This window comes from Eucalyptus grandis, chromosome 11 (genome assembly GCF_016545825.1).
Source record: "Eucalyptus grandis isolate ANBG69807.140 chromosome 11, ASM1654582v1, whole genome shotgun sequence".
Taxonomy (NCBI): domain Eukaryota; kingdom Viridiplantae; phylum Streptophyta; class Magnoliopsida; order Myrtales; family Myrtaceae; genus Eucalyptus; species Eucalyptus grandis.
This window is the reverse complement of record NC_052622.1, coordinates 43,491,943-43,514,588: the sequence shown is the minus strand read 5'-3', so window position 1 is coordinate 43,514,588 and position 22,646 is coordinate 43,491,943. Positions and strand designations below refer to the sequence as shown.

Here is a 22,646-nt window from a genome sequence, read left to right as displayed (position 1 = left end):
CTTCTGAAAAATCCCACATAAAAAGCCAATGAAATTGAGGCTTCTATTCTATGAACGATCATGAGATGGTGTGGTCCCTTTGCGTGCTTGATCATCACTCCTATACTGAGCACGAAATTCTCATGTAAGACTCCATCTATTTATGGTGCGATGTACCAGACCAATCATATGCAATCTATTGAATTGGCGCGTTTCTCAGGTGAATTTTACGTGATATTTGTTCCGTAACATGAATTGTTTCTTACTTAGATAGTCACACTTCATGATATCAATTCTAAGATACGTTTAGCCCAATGCCACATTGATAGACAACCAATGTGCTTATAGTAAGTGAACGGAAACAACAGAAAGAAAAGCCACACTTTCAAGATTTGAGAATTTACTAGCACAACATTTGCTCATAAACTGATGCGGCATATCTTTGTTAGCTGCTTAATGTTGGGGTGTGGTCCTATCGATAGGTAGACATGAGGGGTCCGAGGATCGTCCCAACGGAGGTTGCAGAGGCAACATTCAAGACATCAAAGGGAATTTATAATTTGAATTTATATTTTAGTGACAGTTTAAAGTTGAGCCATGAATAACCGTTAAGTATTTATAATCTATTCTCTCGTAATTGAAAGTTATAACAAAGAGGTGACAGATACTAATCATAACGGAATCCTCTATAGTCTTAATTTAAGAATGAATCAAAACAAATCTTGTATTTCGGTTTCTTTTTCCCCCCTTTTACTCTTTATTTCATTATATTAAATAAGCACCTAATACTGATACTTAAATGGGTCCCACCAACTCGATTATTTCACAATCCGTCACATCACTTTGTAACTAGATTTGGCAATATCAATCACAATATCGCCAGCATCGTTTGAAAGTCATATTCTCCATCCTAGCATGGGCACGGACCGCACAAGAAAACCAGGGAGGCTCCATGTTTTGGCCTCCTTCACCTATCAATTTCACTTGCAATCGCTACAAAAAAAAAAAAAAAAATGGACAGCGCATAAAACAGCGAAGAGCATCGAGGAACAGGAAGTTAGTGGGGCCCGCGACTCGTCCTCACCCATGAAGAGATCATTGCGGGAAAACCGACGATCCTGTTTCCCGGCATATAATTGGGAATCACCCGATCCCACGATGTTGAAACCAAATTAGTCCTTCGTGGCTAAACCTTGGAGAGAAAATCGTTTGAAAAAGTCCTAAATCTATTAATTTTTTTATCAATTCAGTCGTAATATTTTTACTTGTGTTGATTGAATTCTAAATATTTTTCAAGTTTCGATAATTCAATTTTAATTGGAATTCACTAACATAAATGTCGGCTATCCTATATGGCATCGCCAACACTAACATTGATAATATTTAATAATATTTTTTTTCCTTTTTTCTCTTTTTTCTTGTTTATCTTTTTTTTCTTTTTCCCTTGCTGGCCATTACTAAGTCTCACACTGGCCTCAGGCGAGGGCTGCCCTCTCCAAGCCAAGTGCAAGCATCCACCGTCGTCAAGCAAGGACGACCATCGCCTGATTGGGCAAGAATAGCCCTCATCAGCCCAAGCCAAGGCATCCCTTGCTCAAGGCCAACGAGGGTGGTCCTCACATAAGATCGACAACCTCCGCTAGCCATTGATGAGGATCGGTGATGGCCAACAGAGGGAAAAGGAAAAGGAAGAGAGAGAGAGAGAGAGAGTAAATAAGGAAAAGAGAAGAAAAAATTGAAAATTCAAAAAAATTTATTAAAATTATCCATAACGGTACTGGTTATACCACATAAAATGGTCAATATCCACGTTAATAATTTCCAATCAAAATTATCCAAATTAACTCATTTGGTAAAGTAAAAAGATTTATGACTCAATTGACACAATTGCAAAGTTTATGATTGAATTAGTAAAAATATAATAAATTTCGGACTTTTTGAACAATTTTTCTAAACTTTAGATTATTAACACATTCATACCCATAATTTGGTGTATTGTGTATGTCGTGAATCCTCCTAAAATTTCATTATAACATATGATCTTCTTAGTTTATAATTCCATGCTAAGTTCATTAGTTTTATGTTCAAAACAAGGCTTCATAATGCAGAGCTTTAGCTTCACATTCGACCCATTGACCAAAAGGTTTTATTAATTTTTACAATATGCTCTTTTCCCTCCATCTTTTTTTTTTTTTTTTTTTTTTTGGGGGGCGAGGGGGTGGGACATGGAATGAGAACCGAGGGAGGTTGATACGTGTCAGCGGTCTTAGCCCATGATGACACATAATTAATAGTGAGTACAAAAGTAAAAGTTGTTGATTTTAACTTCCGATTTTGTTTAATTTTTTTTATTATTACTTTGAAGTGAATGGAGGGATTGTGGGAGCCAGATTCTCCAAAACATGCATGCAAATATCACCGCAAATAATAATAATAATAAATGAGAAGGAACCGTCCTCTGTAATCATTTTTGTCTAGGGTTCTTGATTTCCCGTATCTAAAACTCTATACTCAATTATTATCTAACCACCTAAAGCATCCTCCCTCTCTCCCCTCCATCTTGCCTCTCACTTGTAGGACCATGTAATTTTTCCGCTCAATTTTAACTAGACGGTGTCCATTTTCTCTCTTTTCCTTTGTTTTTTTTTTTTTTTTTTTTTCATATTTCCCTCCACCAATCGCAAATGCAATGAAAAGAAAAGAAAATTTGAATTTTTTAAAATTACAAAAATCATTCACATCAATATCAATTTTGTCATTTAGAATGATCAATATCAACGTTAGCAATTTCCAGTTAGAATTAGTTAAAAAGACTATATTAGTAAATCGTCAAAAAATTAATGATTAAATTGATAAAATTATAAAATTTAGAACTGAATCGGTTATCGTATAATAAGTTTAGGAATTTTTTTTTAGTGATTTTTCATGAAATACATGTGCATTGTAGAAAGTTTAAGCCAGTTGGCAACGAAACATGAGAGTCGAATAGCTACTATAGGTGTAGAGAGTGTTGAGAATTTAAGGTACGAAGCTCCGGGACTGGTCAAGGTGGGGTAGGAAGCTCCAAGGGAAATGGTCTATAATAGCTCTTTGATAAATTTAAAGCTCTCTCTCGCACATGACTGTTCGCCTAAAGTAGTCGCGTATGATTGCTTTTGGAGCTTGTTCCGCTCCATTTGTGGTGGACGGCTAGTGGAGACTCTCTCTCTCTATCTCTTCCTTTTTAAGCATCGAATCGATTGCTCTCCAGATGATTTGAAAACTTGCCGCTCGCATTTCACACTTCGATTGCGAACCCACCTTTCCAATTGTCGTCGATTTTGGAAAATGAGGGAAGAGCGCTAGTAAATGCACACCATAGATCCAAAGAATAATGATACAAATAATTTTTAAATTTTGAGTCAATATATAATATTATTCCTAAGCAATAACTTCTGGTAAACATATAATTTAGCTCATAAGCTATATGAAAATATCTAATATCATTCTTCCATTGATCCAAATTCAGGGACAACATTGAACATATTCATATAATTTAGAAATTAAATGAAATATGCAACGAAAGTTCAAAATTCACATTGAACAAGTTAAAAATTCAAGAACCACATTTCATATTTGATTAAATTTTAGGGACTAGATTGAACAAATTAAAAGTTAGAACAACATTGCACATTAGGTCAAAGTTCATGAATTATTTGTATCATTTTCCCTAAATTGAATTAAGTCGAAGAATACAGCTATTGATTAAGCATTTGATTCGACAATGTTTTTTTTTTTCTCTCTCTACCCGTGATCTTTTTTCCTTTATTTGAAATTTTGAATATATTCACTTTGTTTTTTGCTCCAAGAATTCATTTAGCCCATTCCTTATGCATTTTCCAATATAAAACTGGTTGACCAAAAAAGATAAGGGTTGTGAAATAATGTTGAGAGTAAGAAATGAAATAAATGGTGCACTTATTTTGCACAAAATGAATAATTTGAAAAATATTTCCTAAAATAATCGCTTGTATCGCTTGTAAAAATAAACAAACAAAAATTATTTTCATTTTTCATGAAAATGTTTAGATATAAATTATTGTTGATAATAAAAATATTTTTATTGACTAATTATTTAATCAATCATTTTTAGAATAATATTTTTTAAATTATTCATTTTTTACAAAATCAACGTACTATCATGTTGAAGCGTTATAATAGGACAATGTCTCTATTTGTTTTTCCTTAAAGCTTTTAAAAGACAACGATTCATGTGCAATTATTGGTTTGACTAGACGAGGGATAAGCCTACAAACTACAATCTCACGTTTAAAATAAAATAAAATAAAAACACACACACACACATAGTATCTCGGCATATCAACCTCCCTAATATATATATAAAAAGAAACTCCTTAGTAAGATTATAGATTCATTAATAATTTTTATCCAGAATACAATCACAATGTATGTAATCGATGAGATCATGTGAATCTTACACGAGATCCACATGATCCGATGGATCACATGCATTGATGTTAGAAATGCACATAATGATAGTTATATTCTCAACTATTTTATTAATGGATATCACTTTAATGCAAACTCGTTTAAAATAAATATCGATAATTTCAATTTTTCACAAGAAATTTCCTCCGGAATGCAGAAAACGTGAAAATCTTTGTGCTCATAAAGCACTTCAAAAAAAAATCTCGCCTAAAATGGGGCCCTCTTCCTAAGTAGTGATCTCCTGCCTCTCACTCGGTACAATCAGACAATGTAATTATGCATGAAATTTCAAATGATGCAGTAGTTGAGAGAGAACGAGTTCCCATTCACCAAATTCGATCAAGATTTTCTCATCGTGTGGTGCGGGCCGTAGTGCATGTCGTATCATGATTTTATATCTCATTTTTAAAGTTTCTGTTGTTTAATTTTGACAGCATCATGTCATGATGCTTCGAGCACGCTTCAGCTCCGCCTAATTTGTACTATGCCTTTCGAACGTGACTGACTTGATTTCATAATTTCATTCTCTAAAAAAAAATTAAAATAAAAACAGAGAACATGTGGACGGATGCCAAATGAACGGTCAAGACAAGACGACCAACACAAGAACAATTTTGCTTTTACTAATTATCAATTTGCAACTTTGATAATTAGAGTAACATATGTAAATGTTATAAAACTGTAGATGAATCTTCTCGGTGATGAGTTATTTTTAGTGATCATCTAATATCATCTATTTTCTGACGAAAAAATAATATCATTTATTTAACAAATTGCAAGACAAAAGAGAATCTATCTATACGTAAACAATATATGGAACTAGAGATGCAAAATTAGAGATATTTGGTAGGGATTAGAGAATTGTTAAAGTGATTCATTTATCTGTAAGGGTTGAGTCGTATCTCTTTAATGATATATTTTACATTGAACATTCAATGTAACATCTTTATCAAATAAAGAAAATATATCTATGTACACATAAATAACGTGGGAATAAGATTTAGAAACTCGTCGACATTAGTGATCGACCAAAAGTGACTACCAAAAAAAGTGAAATTGCTGGGTAAAGCTCGTAGGTGTGCATGCGATGTGGCTTGACCCCACGCAAGTTTTACCCACTTATAAAGGGATACTAATTCTAGCATTATTGATCTTACCAACAAATTAATTTGCTGTTATTTTCCTAGGCATCAAAAGTCAGCGCTGGAATATGAGGGAACAAAAAAGAAACGGCATAGTCAACGGGTAATCATACCTACTCCAATGTCTTATGGCATTTATGCCTATAATTCGTAGCTAGGTCTGCATGGTAACATTTTTGTTCCTTGTTTTTTTTTTTTTTTTTGTTCTTTTATTCTCCAAAATAGGAAAATGATAGACATCCATTTTGTAATATCAATTACTTTTTCTATTTCCTGAAATAAAAAAGTGACTAAAGAATAGATTTGGAATAAAAATAAATAATTAAATAACTTCTTATTTCCGGGAACAATTTCTGAAAATAAGTCTTTTCTTTTCTTTTCTTTTTTTTCTTTTCTTTTCTTCTTCCTTTCTAATCGGCCGGTGGAAACTCACCATCAGCCGCAAGTTGCTAGTCAACGGCCTTCGCTGCCCACCACCACCATTGCCGATCACTAGTAGCTCAACACCACTACCGCCGACTAGAACAAGAAAAAGAGTGGAAAAAGAAAAAAAAAAAAAAAAAAAAAAAAAAAAATTATTAAAAAATTAAAAGCAATTCTATGGCACAAAGAAATTTGTAGGTCGTATCAAACGCATTCTTACTCTTTTCTATTCGTAGAATAGAAATTTTGTACAATTACCAAATACATTATTTTACTCATAAATTATTTTAGAAAATAAAAATAGAAAAAAAAACTATTTGTGAAAATAAATTGTTTCCTAGAATAAAAATCTTACCAAAGGCACCTAAATCTTGCAAACAGAAGCAATAAATCAATCTTGTTTTCCACAATAATGACGAGGAGAGAATCACATAGGATGACACAAGTGTAGACGAGAATCCTTTCTTGTTATCGCTTGAATGGTTTGCCTAGGTTACCACCTGCATTTAGTGATGTGGACCCTGTAATTTTTATTTTTATTTTCGTCGGTGGACCCTGTAATTTGTTGCGCACTTAATCCATATAGAACGTTCAAGACTTAATTGCACGATTCTCATCAAATTCATGAGCAGATCACACTTTTTGAAAATGCTTGATTCCATATCATATGAAACGTTTTGGACGTTAATTTAATATAATCGTTTTGTAAAGAATCGTAGAATCTTTCAAGGTAAGCTTCCATATAGTAACATTTCTTAAAGCTGATATTGAATACTGTTTTATATGCTGACTTACCATAAAAATAAAAATAAAGTAAAAACAAAAAGAAAAAGGAATGAGAACATGCAATCTTTTGAAAGGAGATGGAAAGATCAATCATCGAAGAAATTAGACACAAGGCTTGGGCAGACAGCTAATGTTATGCCCTCTTGCTGACCTATTAACATCAAGGGGACATGTTCAATTCTACTTTTACAAAAAGCTGCTTCGCATTGTAATTAATTACAGGTTTGAGCAGCCATGGCAAGTGGGTACTTTTGTCAATGCACGTTGCCATAATCAGTAGCAGAAGATAATGTGGTGGGGGAGAGAGAGAGGAAGGCTTGTGTGTTTCTCTTGCAGCCCTGTACTAATGCATGCAAAATTTCTTTTACTGTGCAAAATGTATTTACCTATAAAGCTTTTGTTCCTTCTCTCCTTCTGGCCCATTTCTTGTTGCGTGATCAAAGCTTATCTAGCAATTGATTGGCTCTACCCCCTTTCAGCACCACAGTGCTTTCTATCTCTCTCTCTCTCTCTCTCTCTCTTCTCTCTCCCACACCCCCCTCCTCCATCCATTGTATGGAGTCTTTCCTTGTAGGAGAGTTCACAGAAACTTCAGACGAAGATCAAGAGGGTCTAGAGAGAGAGAAAGGGAGAAGCAAGGCTGATGCATAGAAAAGCTGAATGTTTAAAGCCAAAAAGAAAGCTGATGACCGAAAGTTAAAGCCTTTCTTTTTTTCCCTATGGTCTTGCCTCTAGGCTTCTTGTTGCGCCTCTCTCTCTCTCTCTCTCTCTCTCTAGTGATCTGAGTCATCATCTCATGAAGAAGAATCCTTCAAAAAGACAGAAACCCAAGATCAACGGTTTCAGACACCATTAGAAATTGGCTTTTCTTTCATTTCTCTACTTCTCGTCTCTTCAACCGTATATTACAAAGTTCCTACGAAGAAAAGGAAAACTCAACTTGAATCAATACTGATGTTAGGCAACGCCAACACTTCTAGTTCTGCCCCATTTGTTCCTGCTTCTTCTGAACCAGAGAATGGAAATAACAGCAGCAGCAGCAATAAGAGGAAAAGAAGACCGGCAGGCACTCCAGGTACTTCCATTTATCTTCCTTCCTCTTGTCTCAGTCAATCGTTCACTTTCATTCGATTGGTATTTGAGAAAGGTGGGGCTCCGAGAAGAAGGCGTGACTTCTTTAACTGACCAATTGTCAGATCCCGACGCGGAGGTAGTTTCGCTATCGCCGAAAACCCTATTGGAGTCGGACCGCTACGTGTGCGAGATCTGCAACCAGGGGTTCCAGAGGGACCAGAACCTCCAGATGCACCGTCGGCGGCACAAGGTGCCATGGAAGCTGCTCAAGAGGGAGAATCCCGCGGGGCAGGGAGCGGTGGCGAGGAAGCGGGTGTTCGTGTGCCCCGAGCCGACCTGCCTACACCACGACCCCCGCCACGCGCTCGGCGACCTCGTTGGGATCAAGAAGCACTACCGGAGGAAGCACAGCAACCAGAAGCAGTGGGTGTGCGAGAGGTGCTCCAAGGGTTATGCCGTGCAGTCTGATTACAAGGCCCATCTCAAAACTTGTGGCACCAGAGGCCATTCTTGTGACTGTGGAAGAGTTTTTTCCAGGTTGGATCTTTAACTTGACTCAAGCCATGGGATTAAAAGTCATTATACTGTTGCAAATGAGAGTTTTTTTTTTAATTTAGATGCTTTTGATGTATGAAGACATTTTCCTTTGCTCAACCCTTTTCATTCCCTTTTTCTGATTGATTCTAAAAGGCTAAAGTCGAAAGTGGGAAAGGGTATATACCTCGCTCTAGGTGTTGACCGACCATGGAAAACCTTAATTCTGATGGCGTGTCGATAACCGCTGTTTTCTTGAGCACAGCGGAAACACGGTTCCCTAAAATCAGATTTTGTTGGCTGTGTTGTGTTATTTTGCTAAAAATCTCCTTTTTAGGAACCCAAGAACCGACTCTTATGTTCATATAAATAATTTCAAGTGACTGTCTTCCTCGTAATAGCATGTGCATACGTTATACGGTCGCTACACTCTCTTTCATAATTTGCACTCTCGCCTTAAAGGGTGCAAATTTTTAAATTAATTTAATGACTTGTACATATGAATTATGTTGTTAATGATACATTTGTACGAGGTTGACGACTTCATCTCCTTCTATCGCCTTGGTTCTCGGCATATCTCCATTGACAAGACAGGCCAAATAAACAAAAGAGATAGGAAAAGAGAAGAACCCTCTCTTGCTGCCCTTCCTGTGACAGCCAGAGCAACTGCTTATTCTTTCTTTTGGCATATGAACCCTTTATTCATATGGTTCCATGTACCTTTCTACAGGGTCGAAAGCTTCATTGAGCACCAAGATTCTTGCAACATGGGTCGAGTTCGGTCCGAGCTGCAACCTTTGCAGCCAGCGTGTCTCTCAAGAACTGCCTCTAGCCCTACCCCTTCCAGCGACACCAATTTCAGCGCAACTCCTAATTTACCGCCTTTCATATTGCCAAAGCCAATGGAAAATCCCATTCTCTTATTGAGCCCTACTAAAGACTGCTCTTCCAGAAATGGTCAGGATAACCACCATCACAATTTGGAGCTTCAGCTCTCAAGCTCATCGATCCCCACCGAAGCGGCTTCCATTTCCTCCAAGAGCGATGAAAAGGACTCGACCCCATTGCAGCTCTCGATTGGGTCGTCATGCGATGCCAGGGAAAAGAATGAGTCGAACAACGTGAGTCACTTGATGAGCAACATGGGCGACAGACCCAATAGCGTCATCGCCGCTTTACAGATGAGAGAAGAGGCGCGTGAGCAGTTGAGATTGGCGATGGCGGAGAAGGCTTATTCTGAGGAGACGAGAGAGCTGGCCAGGAGGCAGATTCAAATGGCCGAGCAGGAATTTGCCAATGCACAGAGAATTAGGCAACAAGCACAAAGTGAGCTGGACAAGGCCTTGGCACTTAGAGAGCACGCATCTAAGCAAATAAATTCCGCCATCCTCCAGGTCACTTGTCACGCTTGCAAGAAGCAGTTCCAAGCAAGGGCTGTAAGGGACATGGCTAATGAGGATGAGAAGTCTTCCGTTCTGGTGTTGAGTTACGTGTCATCAGTCGTTACAGAAGGAGAGGTTGGAGAAAGATGATAGATTGGCAAGGATTACTACTAGATAGAATCATCATTTCAGTTGCTTCTTTAATATGCTTATGCTTATTATTCCTCACCATGCAAGCGGTAATAATGTAACATCAACTTGATCGAGTTTAAGAAGGAAAGCTCCATGTAAACCACGTGTCGCAAATTCTTTTACGATTCTTCTTTGGTTGATCATGGGCGATATTCTAGGGCAATTGTACTATAATTGCGGTTAGAGGTGAAATACCACACTACGTATATGGCTTAAGTTGAGACCAAAGAAAGTTTCTAAACTAGAAATTTATCTTAGGAAACTTTAGTTCCTCATTTTCATGCGGGGGTTAACGATTGTGGTAAGCATCGCCAGATATATTAGAAAAGACAAAATATTTTAAAAACCTACAAAGTAGATCTTGTGAAATCTTCTTGCGGTTGCTTTGATGTCATTTGCATTAATAAAGTCGTCTGGGAGGAGAGGGTATCATCATGAGTTTTTGTTGCTTGAATGAGAGCTGCAACTAGGGGAGGGCATCTGCTTGCCCTGAATTAATCAAATTATAATATTCAAAAATATATTCTGATAAGGACAACATCATCATGAGGTATTACTTTTTACCCTGAAACCAATATTGACATTGAATGGCGAGTTTCAGAGGCACTCATTTTTCTTCTTACTTCCAGTGTTCATAGAGTTGGACTTTCTGTTTGGACTATGTGGGGATCTTTATAGGGGGGTGTCTGTCAAATTAAAGTCTCCTTCTCTTAAAGCATTAATAGTGGCAGCATGTGTTCTTGACTAAGAGAGATGGAGAGAGGGAGAGAGCATTGGTTTCATAATAGTATTATAATGGGTTATCTTACACGTAGTTGTGCAAGAGCTTTCAATTCAATTCTGAAGGTAGATAACAGTTCAACATATATGCAATAGGCTTTCATATATGCCTAGAGAAATATTTTACGTACGGTATTTAATTTAAATTTAGACATTTCATGACCATGAATTTTATATATCACCGATAATATTGTACAGATAACTTGTTGAAGAGAAAGTAAGTTGAAGATGAGATTTTTGAATTATAAAATTAAATAAGATCCATTCCATGTATGCGTCCGTTATTACCGCATTACATGACTTATAAGAAAAGTACAATGGACCTAATTGGGTTATCCATAAGATAATGTGGAATTTTCCTTTACATGTGTGGAGAGAGAGAGAGAGAGAGATTGGAGGGTGAATTATAAATGCAAAAGAGAGAGGCCATGGTTTTCAGTGCCATAGTTTGAGAGAGAAGGATCAACAGAGAGAGATCAGTGGTCGCTTTCAAACAACACAGACACAAACAAAGCTCCATTCGTCCCTATCATCAGTACCATCACCACCTCTCTCTCTCTCCCCCCCTCCCTCCTGTGTCCATGCGTCTTTTTTATGAGAATCAGGGAGCCTGATAAACAAGTGTGGGGCTAGCAGTTACAGCAGCAACAGCAACAGACGAAAAAGCTCAGCATCTTTCTTGTTTATGCAGACACCATTCAATAATTTTGTTTGTTTTATCAGCGACGCAGTCGCTAATCTGGCCAAAAGGACATGTATTCTCCAACTCTTCTTGAAATACCAAAAACCCAGAATAAAAAAAGAAGGCAAAAAACAAAAAATAAAAGAAAACAGTACGAAGTTAAACTGAGATGCTAAAGGCCTATCTACCAGATCTTCATTTTTCCTCTTTCTTCCTTTCCCTCTCAGTGCTTTCATAGCGTACAATGAGAAGCTAGCTCTTCTTCACTTTCTACACGACAGTCTAGCATGCCTAACACTCGATCAGGTGTTAGGTACTGAACTGAATTGAATTGCAATCGTATCTTATTTATGAGCTTGTATTGTGTGCACGTATAAATTATACAAGAGACGTAGCCATAACTTTGTGCTAATGTAACCGCTCGTGATGAATGATTTTTCATGCCGTTCGTATTGGTACCTTGAAATATAAGGAGTACATGAAAACTTACTTAGACCCCAACGACTTTATTTCGGTTGTGCAACCATAGAAAAGACTCGCTTTTGCTATATTGACAGATGGAACTTTAGTATTACTAAAATAATCACCTTTCTCCTCTGTGAGCTGCTTCCAATTATTTCTCTTTTTTCAACAACCTTAGATAAGGCTGACGCGGTGTTGTAAGGCTCTATTTGCCATATGTATGATGGAGTGCTTCAATCTAAAAGTGGAAATTTCAAGTGTCAAGCTTCACTTTTTAATGTGCATCCAACCACGATGGTCCAATCTTTGCACACTATCATTAAGCAGATATATCGTTTGCTTTAATAAGAATCTTGAAGAATTCTCAATGCACTTCAGTTAAGGGTTTTGCTTTTGCTTCAATTTGCACAGAAAAGCACATTCTTTCTGCTAATTTGATCCCTTATGATCATGACATGTGATGAGTCAAATAAAAAAAGGTTCTTAAGCGCGACTGCATGAACACGCACAAGAAAGTGGAAGGAAAAGCTAGCTTTGCAGGAACCAATACACCTCCCCCAACACCACCCCCTGGGGGGGCCCCCCTCCTCTCTTCCTTTCAAGGATTTTTAAACAAGAGACAAGATGATAAATATTTGACTCTTGCTTTCACATCTGAAAGAGACAAATTGTGATGAATTGGCTTAAAACCTATTCGAGCCTCCAACACGATCATATCTTCCTCATCTTCGTTTAATTTCATCCCTTTCTTCTTGCACTAATTCTTCCATAAATTTTTCCAAGAAGAAAACCTTTCAGTTAACCTATCTGCAACTATACTGCACCCAACATATTATCAAACTTTGGGCTTGGCATATGCAAGCCACGAAGAGTTCTCGGTAGAGATCATAAGGTCAAGAGCCTGACATTTTGGTGAAGATGAGACTATACTTAGGGTTCAAAATCGCGTGGCAACATATAACTGAGAGATAAAGCAATCTAGCCCGGCTGGTCACATAATGATTTCGCTTTATCCAGGTCCCCAGTTCCATTTAATTTCTAGTTGCAGCGTCACTTTCCGGAACGGGAGAGATTCAAAAACCCCCATCATTTCTTCATGCACTCAAAGCTCCAAGGGACAGAGATACAAACAAAAAGCGAAGGAGCAAAGAAGTTCCAAAATGGTCCCCTAACCCATCAAAACACTTTGGAAGGAAAAAGGTTATGCAAATGAATGTGCCACAGGGTAATTTCCCTTTTTTCCTTCTTTTCTCATTTTCGCTTTTCTCTTTCCTGCTTGGGAGACCATGTGTGGAGTACTGGATGTTCATCAGTCTTGGCGAAGATGAAGCAATTAACAACTGGGGTCATGAGGAAGTTAGGTGACACCACGAACCCTAATCATCAAGCTCGTGTTGTGTTGGGTCCCTTTGCTTTTCAGCAATCCCTTACTGTTCTTCGTTCTGGCCACAGAAGTTGGGAAACCCTTTGATAATGAAAAAATAAAAAGCTGAAGATGGTTGAATGAGAAACGAAGCATGTGAGTGGGGGAATAAGGCGCGACTAAAGGGCGAAGGAAAAAGGATAAAAAATAAATAATAAAGCTAACTTGGCCGGAGAAAGTCCAAAAGTCAAAGCATCAAATCGAAAAGATGAAAAAGCTCTCTCTTTTTCCTTTTGGAGGAGGAACTCCCAACGTGCATCCACACCACCATGCATCCTTCATTTCCAGCAGTAAAAATCCAAAAGAGAAAAGAAGAGAAAAAACACATGTTGGTGGTGCAAAAGTGGAATGGAATCCATTTCTTGAAGTTGGTGCTAACTTTTCATAAGTTAAAAAAAAAAAAAAAAAAAAAAACTTTTTTGGACTTTTGGGTCGGACTTTAAAATATTCATTTAAATTGTAAAGTGTTACAATAAAATAATATGATAATTTGAAAGTTTTTCGTGTACTTTTTCTTAAAAAAAAAAAAAAAATTAAAGAACAATGCATTACAACATCTGCGAAGCTTCAAAATTTTGAGAGTGTAAGTCTGATCCAAACAGATTTGGTGGGTGTGAGTTATTTAGTCTAAGTTCGGAACCTTGACAATCAACATGCATTAGTATGAAATTACTACCACGACTAGAGTCGACTATGGACTAACAAATACGAAATTTAAAAATTTATTTGTTCATGAAAAACTAGGTTTTCAAAAATATTTTACAAAAAATGATCAATTATACACTTATAAAAATAAATGAAAAAAAGTATTTTCGTAATTTACAAAATTATTCATGTAGAAATTATTGTCAATAAGTTTAAGCAATATAATCAATCATTTTTTAAAAAATAATTTTCAAATCCTTCATTTTTCACAAAATAAATGAATCCTAAATAGATCAATATCGGGCTACAATTACTTACAGAGTCTCCATATAAATAGTTTCATGGGGTTTCATGCAGTTTTCACATATAGAAACTACGTTCTTTCTAGAAATAGGGGCTTTTTTATGTCGCTATTATACTGCAAGTGTAAAAGTTCGATGGTGGTGAATGTAATGAACGAATTTGTAAATGCAGTAAAAGTATGGCAAACTAGGGGACTCAACTTCCGAAGATTTCTATATTTCTACTGCTGTAAAGACTAAAAGAGTTAAGAGATCTTTCTTACTCATGTTTAAATAGAGGACGCGACAAATGTTTGTTCACCACCTTTTGTCCAGGAAATTACCTAGTCAATCCAAAACTTATTGTACAACTATTAATTCATTCTTAAACTTTTCAATTTTGTAAATTTAATCATAAACATTTACACAAAACTTTAACGTAATCATTTTAGCTCTTACCAAAAAAAAAACTTAATCATTTTAGCTAATTTTTGCCAAAAATGACTAACATGACAATGAATCAAGACGTTCAACACCAAGTTAGCCACTAATGGCAAATATTGGTCTAAATAATTATATTAGAATTCATAGATGTTTATCACCAAATTGACAAAATCGAAATATTTATAACTAAATTAACAGCTATATTATAAGCTTATGGTTAACTGGACAATTTCCCTGCCATTGGTCAAATCGAAACTGGTTTAACGAAGGAGAAAAAACTATTTACCCATCAATGATTACAAACATTTACAAACATTTTTCCAGTAAATAATGACTTTCTAGATGGAAGAATAACTAGATGTTCACTAACTACAATCGGCAACTTTTTGTAAGAAAATTTAACCACATTCAGGATTCGACCCTAGTTGACTTTCGCCTAATGCAAAGCGAACAGCAACTTCTGATTTGTGAAAGATATCTCAATGGAAATTGGAATAATAAAAAAATCAAGAGTGGATATTCATTTGGTGCCCCACGCTTCAACGATCTAACACCACTTGTGGTGGCCCCAACCAGGACACATCGATTCCCCGCCAGAGGTGATTCTAGTAAAACTCTAGAAATCACCAGGTTCGAAATGACATTAGCAATAGTCAACGTCCGCATTAGGCCTTTTGAAGTAAAAATTCATTAGCAAAGATTCATCACATCGGAAGTTCAGAAGAAAAGACCAGGTTCAGAATCACCAAGTGAATAGGCAACACTGCCATGTCAAAACTTCCCCCTAGTTTCTTCCTTTTCACGTTGGCGCTCAGCTGCGAAAACCAAATAGTCTCGATACTCGATCGACAGTTAGATTCCAATGTGTCATGGACATTGAATCAAGTGTGCCAAAGAATGGTAAGAAGAGATGAAGAATCAGACACAAATTGCAAAAGGCGAGTTGAAATATACCGATCAAAAAAAGAATCATCTTCCTAAATCAACCGGAAAGAAAATCAGAACAAAACATTCGGGATAAGTAATGCTAAGCTCGTTTTTCTCAAGTAGCACGATGTGTGAGGAGAACTATATGCTTCTGCTTTTAATACAAAGCCCGAAAGCATTTTGTGAAAAGGTTATTATACAGGGCAGCTAAGAAGAAAGGGAAGAGAAAAAGAAGATTGACGAGGACCACCCATCTACTCGCACTTAATGGATCGGTATATGTGTCGGATGAACAGCAAGGCTGCGCGGAAACCTACGGTACCAAGCATGAGGAAAAATCCATAACAGATGCAGGCCATGTAGCCGAAGAAGAATGAAGTCTGCATGAATCCAGACATATCTGACCGTGCGTAGTAGTAGTATAAGCAATACCCATAGATGAATAATCCAGTTGATCCACCACAAAGAAAAGACCTGCCAAATGATACAGGCGTCAGGCTGCCGTCAGCACAGTCAAAACTAGCGTATGTATGCCATGTACATATTCAATTGAAGATAAAATCCTAGCGCCTTAAAAAGGACAAGTTGGTTTGACCTTATGTCAACTGTCGAGCACAGATGACTTAAGATAAACTAATAATTGCAATCGCCATGGCTATGTGCAGGATTTCTTCAAGAGTACGTGGAAGCTCGCAGACATCAACAACAAAGAATTCATATTCCACAAACAAACCAGCTTTTAAAACATACATTTGATGGGATCTTTACAAATTTCTTGTGAACCTTCAAGTTGTGAAGAAACTATTGACAAAAAGAAAATAACAAACACCCATCTGAAGCCACTATTGGCATTATTATGCTAATTGCTCTCTGACAATAGAACATTGAGGACGATCAGTCCCGTGGCATCACCAAATCTTCTGAGTTTATTGACTAATACATGTAAACATTAAACTTTTCAATTTAAATCAGAAGAATATGCATCATCAGCCAAATTCATCAAAACAGATACTTCGCAGAGAACGAGCCACTTCCAACACCTAATTACAATTGTCAGTTATGTGCCGCTTCTAGCCCGTTGTCTTACAAGTAATGTGGAACCCGCACCTTCTTATGACCTAGTTAATATATCTCCTCTGAGAAGGTAGTTTTCCCCCTTCCACAATTCAGCCAGTCAAAATTCTAAATTTCAAAGTTTGTCCTTGTGAAATAAACAACATATAAAATAGGACAACTGAGCATCACTAAATTGTGATTGAAGTGCTTCCATGTGTAAGTAAAAGCTAAACAGAGATGTGACATTGCTTAGCAATCTTCGATATCTTCTAACAATATCTTACCATCACTTGGGTGACTCATACGATCATAGGTAAACAATTTGACTCAAGCAAGCTAAATGTGACTGGGGATGCCAAGCATCATGTTTAGTATTCATTTTTAACTGTGAATGGCAACTCAAAGGAAAACCAGCAAGCAGGAATCTACAGCACATTATATGAATAAGCCAGAGACAAACGAATAGGGAATCATTGTATGGCATACCTCCACCACCATTTGTGGTCCTCAGCAGCAAGTTGGAAGTAGGTCAATGCCACCGTGATAAAAGCAGTGACTATCAAGAGAATGATGAAAACAACAAACAAGATGCTATATATGGTATAGATCCTGTGACCCCAGACACTGGCAAAAATGTAGTATAGTTCGATGTATATAGCACTGAACGGGAGAAAACCAGCCATTGCCATCTGAGGGATTGTGCCCCTATACCATGGCAATGGTGGAATCTCTCTGGGGTACTTAGTAGTGCGGCATGGAGCTTGAAATTCAGCCTTGCTATTCTTCCCAGCAATCCCGCCTAGTATGAGCAAAGGTGATGTTACAAGTGTCCATATAAGAACTATGACCAAAATCGTGCCAAATGGAAGAGCTGCAGTTGCAGTGTAGGCAATAGCAACTGTATTTAAGAAGCAGAATGTGAGAAACAGAGGCCCACAGAAGAGGCATCCAGTCAATAGTAAATTCCTGACCTGCCATGTCAGAAAAAAAGAAATTCAATCAACAAACAGATGTGCTGTAAATAATGTCCATAGGAAGAATTCAGCATCACATACCCAGTTTGTTCCCTCCAGCTGACAGTAAAAGGAGGTTGCAGTATAGCCTGCAATTCCTGACGTGAGTGCATAGATAACAACCAGTGCCGTAAATAGTGCGCCTCGGTTGTATGGATAAAAGACACCAACCAATGCCAATATAAAGATGAATACAGTGCTGCAGAACACAAATCACGAATTGCCCAATTAAGATAAACAGAGGAATATGGTTCCAATAAAAGGTGGTGCAAATTCCTACTGCAAATAAGCTTCAACAGATGCCAGATGATCTTGATACTTACAGAGTAAAGAGCTGAGTACCAGAACCAACTGCAGCAGCAAAAAGAGACTTATACTTTGGGAACCTAAACACATCTCCGTGTAGGTATTTCCATCCAGTCTCCTCCTCATCTTCAGCCGATTCTTCATCATGGGCATACCTATTTGTCATAAACAAAAACAGAACAAAGACAGAGCCGTCCTATCATGTTAGTAGAAATAAGGAAGGCACACAACTTTCATGTTTAGAGAAAATTAGGCAAGCAAACGAGTAATGAGAGAAGGATCCTAACTTGACGAAATCATTCTTGAGAACTCTCATGAGGATTGTGGCAAGAAATCCAGTCAACAAAAGAACTGTAACACATGAATTCACAATTGAAAACCAATGAATCTCGAGATGATGAGGCAGGGAAGATGAATGAGAGTATTTATCCATCCTTTTCTCAAAAGTAATAGTTGTTTCTTTCCACTTTGCCGAGTACATAAACTGAAAATCAACTTCCTTGTCTTCTGTAAGATCTGCGACACTGTTTGGGTCTGTCCGGACATTAATTTCGATCACACGGTTCTTGTTGTAAAAGATCTCGAAGATAATGTGCTTATAAAGAAGATACTTGTATTCACTTGGATCCCTGTCCTCCTTGTCAACCTTCCCAATGAAACCCCAAATGGGCAAGTCATCGTAATACATCTGAAAGTAATAGTCCTGGATGATTGCAGACCGGAATCGTGCCACTTCCGCCTTTGAAAGTGTTTTCTTGCAAACAACTTCATATTCTTTATTCGTTAAAAAGTTCAGGTCAAAGGGAGCACTGACTAAACGATCTCCATTTAACACTTCACCCAGAGCTTCTTTTTTATCTTTCATTTGATCTGCGAAAGGAAACAAATTAACGAATCAAGGCCTCTGACATATAATGATGCAGAAAGAAACCCAACTCTGGAAATATCAGCATACAGACCTGGTGTGCAATATGGAAGATCGAAGTAGCGATATGTTTCACTGCATAAAGAAAATGTCAAATCATAAGCTTGGCTTGAGATATAAAAGTTCCTTGGATTATTACCCTTAGAATAGACTCTATGGACAAGTGGAGAACAGAAAGCTATGAACGAAGCAGATATGTACAGGCTTGAAAGAACATTGCATAGCAAATCTAGGAGATTCTTAAAGTTACATGCCTCTGAAATTATCCCCTTTTATTAGATTTAAAATCTCTTCTTGTTTCTCGTTCGAATGACACAGTTAAGAAGAATTACAATTTACAACAAATTTTCACACAAAAAATCTGGGTTAGATAATCATTTTTTCACTTTCCTCAATTTAATAAGGCGTTATGATGAATCCATCAATAATTCGGCTCTTATATCCTGCTGAAGCCATGTAGAAACCTGAAGGACTCAAGATCAACTAGTCCAGCTGGTGCCATGGCATTATCTATTTGGTCATTTAGGGTCAAATTGCTCATACTTAGGACAAGAAGACAAAATTTTTCATTTGAAGACAAAAAAATTATTGGTTTCCTATCTAAAGTCACAAGAGATCCATTTTATCGTGACAATGCAGACAAGATTTAGATTATGTGTTATCAGCAATAAAAGCAAAGGCAGCTTCAGGGAAGAATAGCAACGGCAGCTTCAAGGAAGTAGTAACTACTGCCGTGCGTAAACAAGAATGAGATTCATTAGCATCCTAAGAATCTGGTAATGTTGAAGCAAACTCCTAAAGTCATTTCCCCCCTTTATCTTTTCACTTTTTGGGGATAAAGCAGCAAAGCAGGAAATGCCCACGTCGTATTTGAAAAGCAAGAAAAGAAACCTGTAGATTTATCAATACGACCCCCACAAAATTTATCATTTCGCTTATTTCTTGGATTGATCCAGATAAAAAGAATCAAAAACCGTAGTATGAGTAATCCCTGAGTCTCGAGCGAACGCATGATGGATGTAATTTCCCTACCCAGGACTAATTCAGGCTCTACATAGGCCCGATTCCATTGCATTATACTATAGCAACCGCAAAGCAAACAGCGCGCTCCCTCAATTCTGAAATGGACGTTCTAATCCCGATGGCATCGGAACTCCATCGAGGCCAGGAAGACACGCGCAAAACCACTAATGCTCAATACAAGAGTCACACAAGGACACGCGCAAGTGACGATCGACTCGACCAGGTCAACCCCGGACGGTCTCAAATCTCCCACCTCGGCCCTTACCCATCGATTCGCTCGCCGAATCAGAAACTCACGTTCCTCTCCGAACCGACACACTCGAGCGGACATCGCAATGCCGATCGAAACCCACGCGCGAAGGAAAACGCAGAGAGAGAAAGAGAGAGAAAGAGAGGAGATGGGGACCGGAATTCGGAATCCAACGGCGCCGGACGCCGTCATGCCGAGATCGGACGGCTCACCTGGGGTTGTGAAAGGGGCCGACTTTGTTGGCGTAGAGAGGGACGGGGTCGCGCTCCTCGTAGCGGTGGTTGGAGGGGCTCGACACGGCCGCCGGGGCCAGGCAGAGCGCCACGACGGCGAGGCCGAGGATCGGGGCGATCGTCTTCTTCGCCATGGCCGCGCGAAGAGAGAGAGAGAGGGGAGGCCAGTCAAGGAGGCGCAGGAGGCGGAGAGATCGGCGCTCGCCAGTCGTCGCCTCTGATTCTCTCTCTATCTAATTATCTCTCTACGTTGCTTGGTTTTCTAGTTTTCATCAACGGGAAATGAATTATTTTATCATTAATCGCCGGGTCGAACGAAAGAGATGGGCGGGGGGTCGAAATTGCTTCACTTTCAATGCTTGGCGGGTTTGACTTTCAACAACTTTAATTATTTGCACATACCTAAAATTTATTGAACTTTTAAAATCACTACTTCATTTTTTTTTTTTTTTTGGAAGAAAACAATGAATAGATCTCGAGTCATTTTAAGTCGCTAAGTGAGCCACCACTAATGTTTCATACAAAACCATCGCTAGAGTCAACAATTTCCCCTTGTTGCTCAAATAAATAATATCATTGCTCCTCATGCTTGATTTTCATCAAATAATGAATTGGATTCGAATTCGAATTTATCGCATCTCTCTCATGTCAAATTTAATTATTTTTTATTGAATATTTAATCAGAATTTGACAGTTAAAATCTTATTCTTGAGCTCTTTATATAAGAGTTAATATCATGAAATACTCAAAACTCCAAATTAGTAAATTTCACAAATTTACATTTGGTTAGTTATCATTAAATATACTATCAAATTTTTTAGTTTAATGACACGTGATAATTAAATGTCAATTTAATATTTTATCTTATGTTAGTAAGAAGTGTACCTATTTGTAATTTTTCACGTTAGTAATCTAATTTAATAGAAACTAATATAGGCTAAATTTATCACAAATATATTATTTTTTATTTTTAATTGTCAAAAAATTAATTTTGAGTAAATCTGTTATAAATATATCAATTTGAAATTTTTTATAGTCAAAAAATTAATTTAAGGTTAATTTGTCATGAATATACTAATTTGAAATTTTTCGTAATATTAATCTTAAAAATTATTGGCCGTGATAGAAGTAAATATATTATTAACTCATTATATTTAATTTGGAGTAGAATGTACGCATAGATGGAAACCGTGAAAGACGGGGCATGCATTAGTCCCCCTGATCGCCCCCTGATCGCATCGGACGCATCCGATTAACCTTTTCTTTCTCTTTTTTTGGGAGGGGAGGGTCAAAACATCCGATTAACCTTTCTTTTTTTGGTCGGTAAAACATCCGATTAACCTTAAACGTTGACTTTTTATAGACAGCGAGCCAAGCCTTCGACATTATTTTTTTCCAGACACGAGGTGTCATGATTGGCGCCTCGTGATTGGTGCGTGGGGTGGTACCTGCATTGCTTGAGATCTGGTCAATACCTAGGAAACATAACTTCGACCCTTCACATCCGAATCACCGCCCTCGGATCTTCAATGGCCTCTTGTCCAACACAGACCTTTTTGTGGGCCCGCCGCCACGTGGACGGCCCATTATAAGTTGGGTCAATGGCAGGCCAGCACGTTTGGACTTTTGGGCCTTCCGTTTACGACGGCGTTGGGCCCATTAATTATGAAATTAGAGAATTGAAGGGCTGATCCCGCGCCCGAAGCCCCGCGGACTAGCCCAGATCTGGCCCAATCGAATGCATCTTTGGCCGAAGGCCCTGCCTAGAAGGACTCGTCGAAGGTTAACTTGGATTGCGTATAACAACGCTTCTTGGCTGGAGAAGAGTTTTTTTTCAGAAATAATTTTTTTTATTTCTATTCTGTGAAACAATTTCTGAGTAAAATAAGATATTTGGTAACTACACAAAATTTATACTCAAAAAATAGAAAAAGAATGTAAATGCATTTGGCACGAAAATGACTTCTTTTATGTATTTATTCGTTTTTTTATTCTTGTTCACAAATCGCTGACCGCTACCGCCCGTTGTCGCCCACTGCCGCTGCTGCACCACTGTCGGCTGCCAACTGTCATTGCCAATTTCCGCTGCACAACCCATCGATCGCTGGAGGTGGATGGGCAATTGTGGGAGGTGGCAGCCGATGGGCTGTGCGGCGGCAGTTGACGGAGACGATCGACGGCCGGTAGTCATGCAAA

The 22,646-nt window shown here is 37.9% G+C and overlaps 2 protein-coding genes across 2 annotated transcripts; one reads left to right on the top strand and one right to left on the bottom strand.

The window, feature by feature from the left end:
• Nucleotides 1–7,496: 7,496 nt before the first annotated feature.
• On the top strand, nt 7,497–10,079 carry LOC104425856 (zinc finger protein SHOOT GRAVITROPISM 5). The gene is made up of 3 exons (XM_010038696.3): nt 7,497–7,893; nt 8,015–8,429; nt 9,157–10,079. Exons 1-3 carry the CDS (start codon nt 7,773–7,775, stop codon nt 9,956–9,958), a joined length of 1,338 nt encoding a protein of 445 aa, XP_010036998.2. The 5' UTR covers nt 7,497–7,772; the 3' UTR covers nt 9,959–10,079.
• Nucleotides 10,080–15,646: 5,567 nt separating this feature from the next.
• LOC104425857 (transmembrane 9 superfamily member 3) lies at nt 15,647–20,717 on the bottom strand. The gene is made up of 7 exons (XM_010038697.3): nt 20,430–20,717; nt 18,979–19,019; nt 18,307–18,889; nt 18,037–18,174; nt 17,756–17,912; nt 17,187–17,671; nt 15,647–16,118 (listed from the first exon to the last, which is right to left on the bottom strand). The coding sequence occupies exons 1-7, from the start codon at nt 20,582–20,584 to the stop codon at nt 15,899–15,901; spliced, it is 1,779 nt and encodes a 592-aa protein (XP_010036999.1). The 5' UTR covers nt 20,585–20,717; the 3' UTR covers nt 15,647–15,898.
• Nucleotides 20,718–22,646: the final 1,929 nt, after the last annotated feature.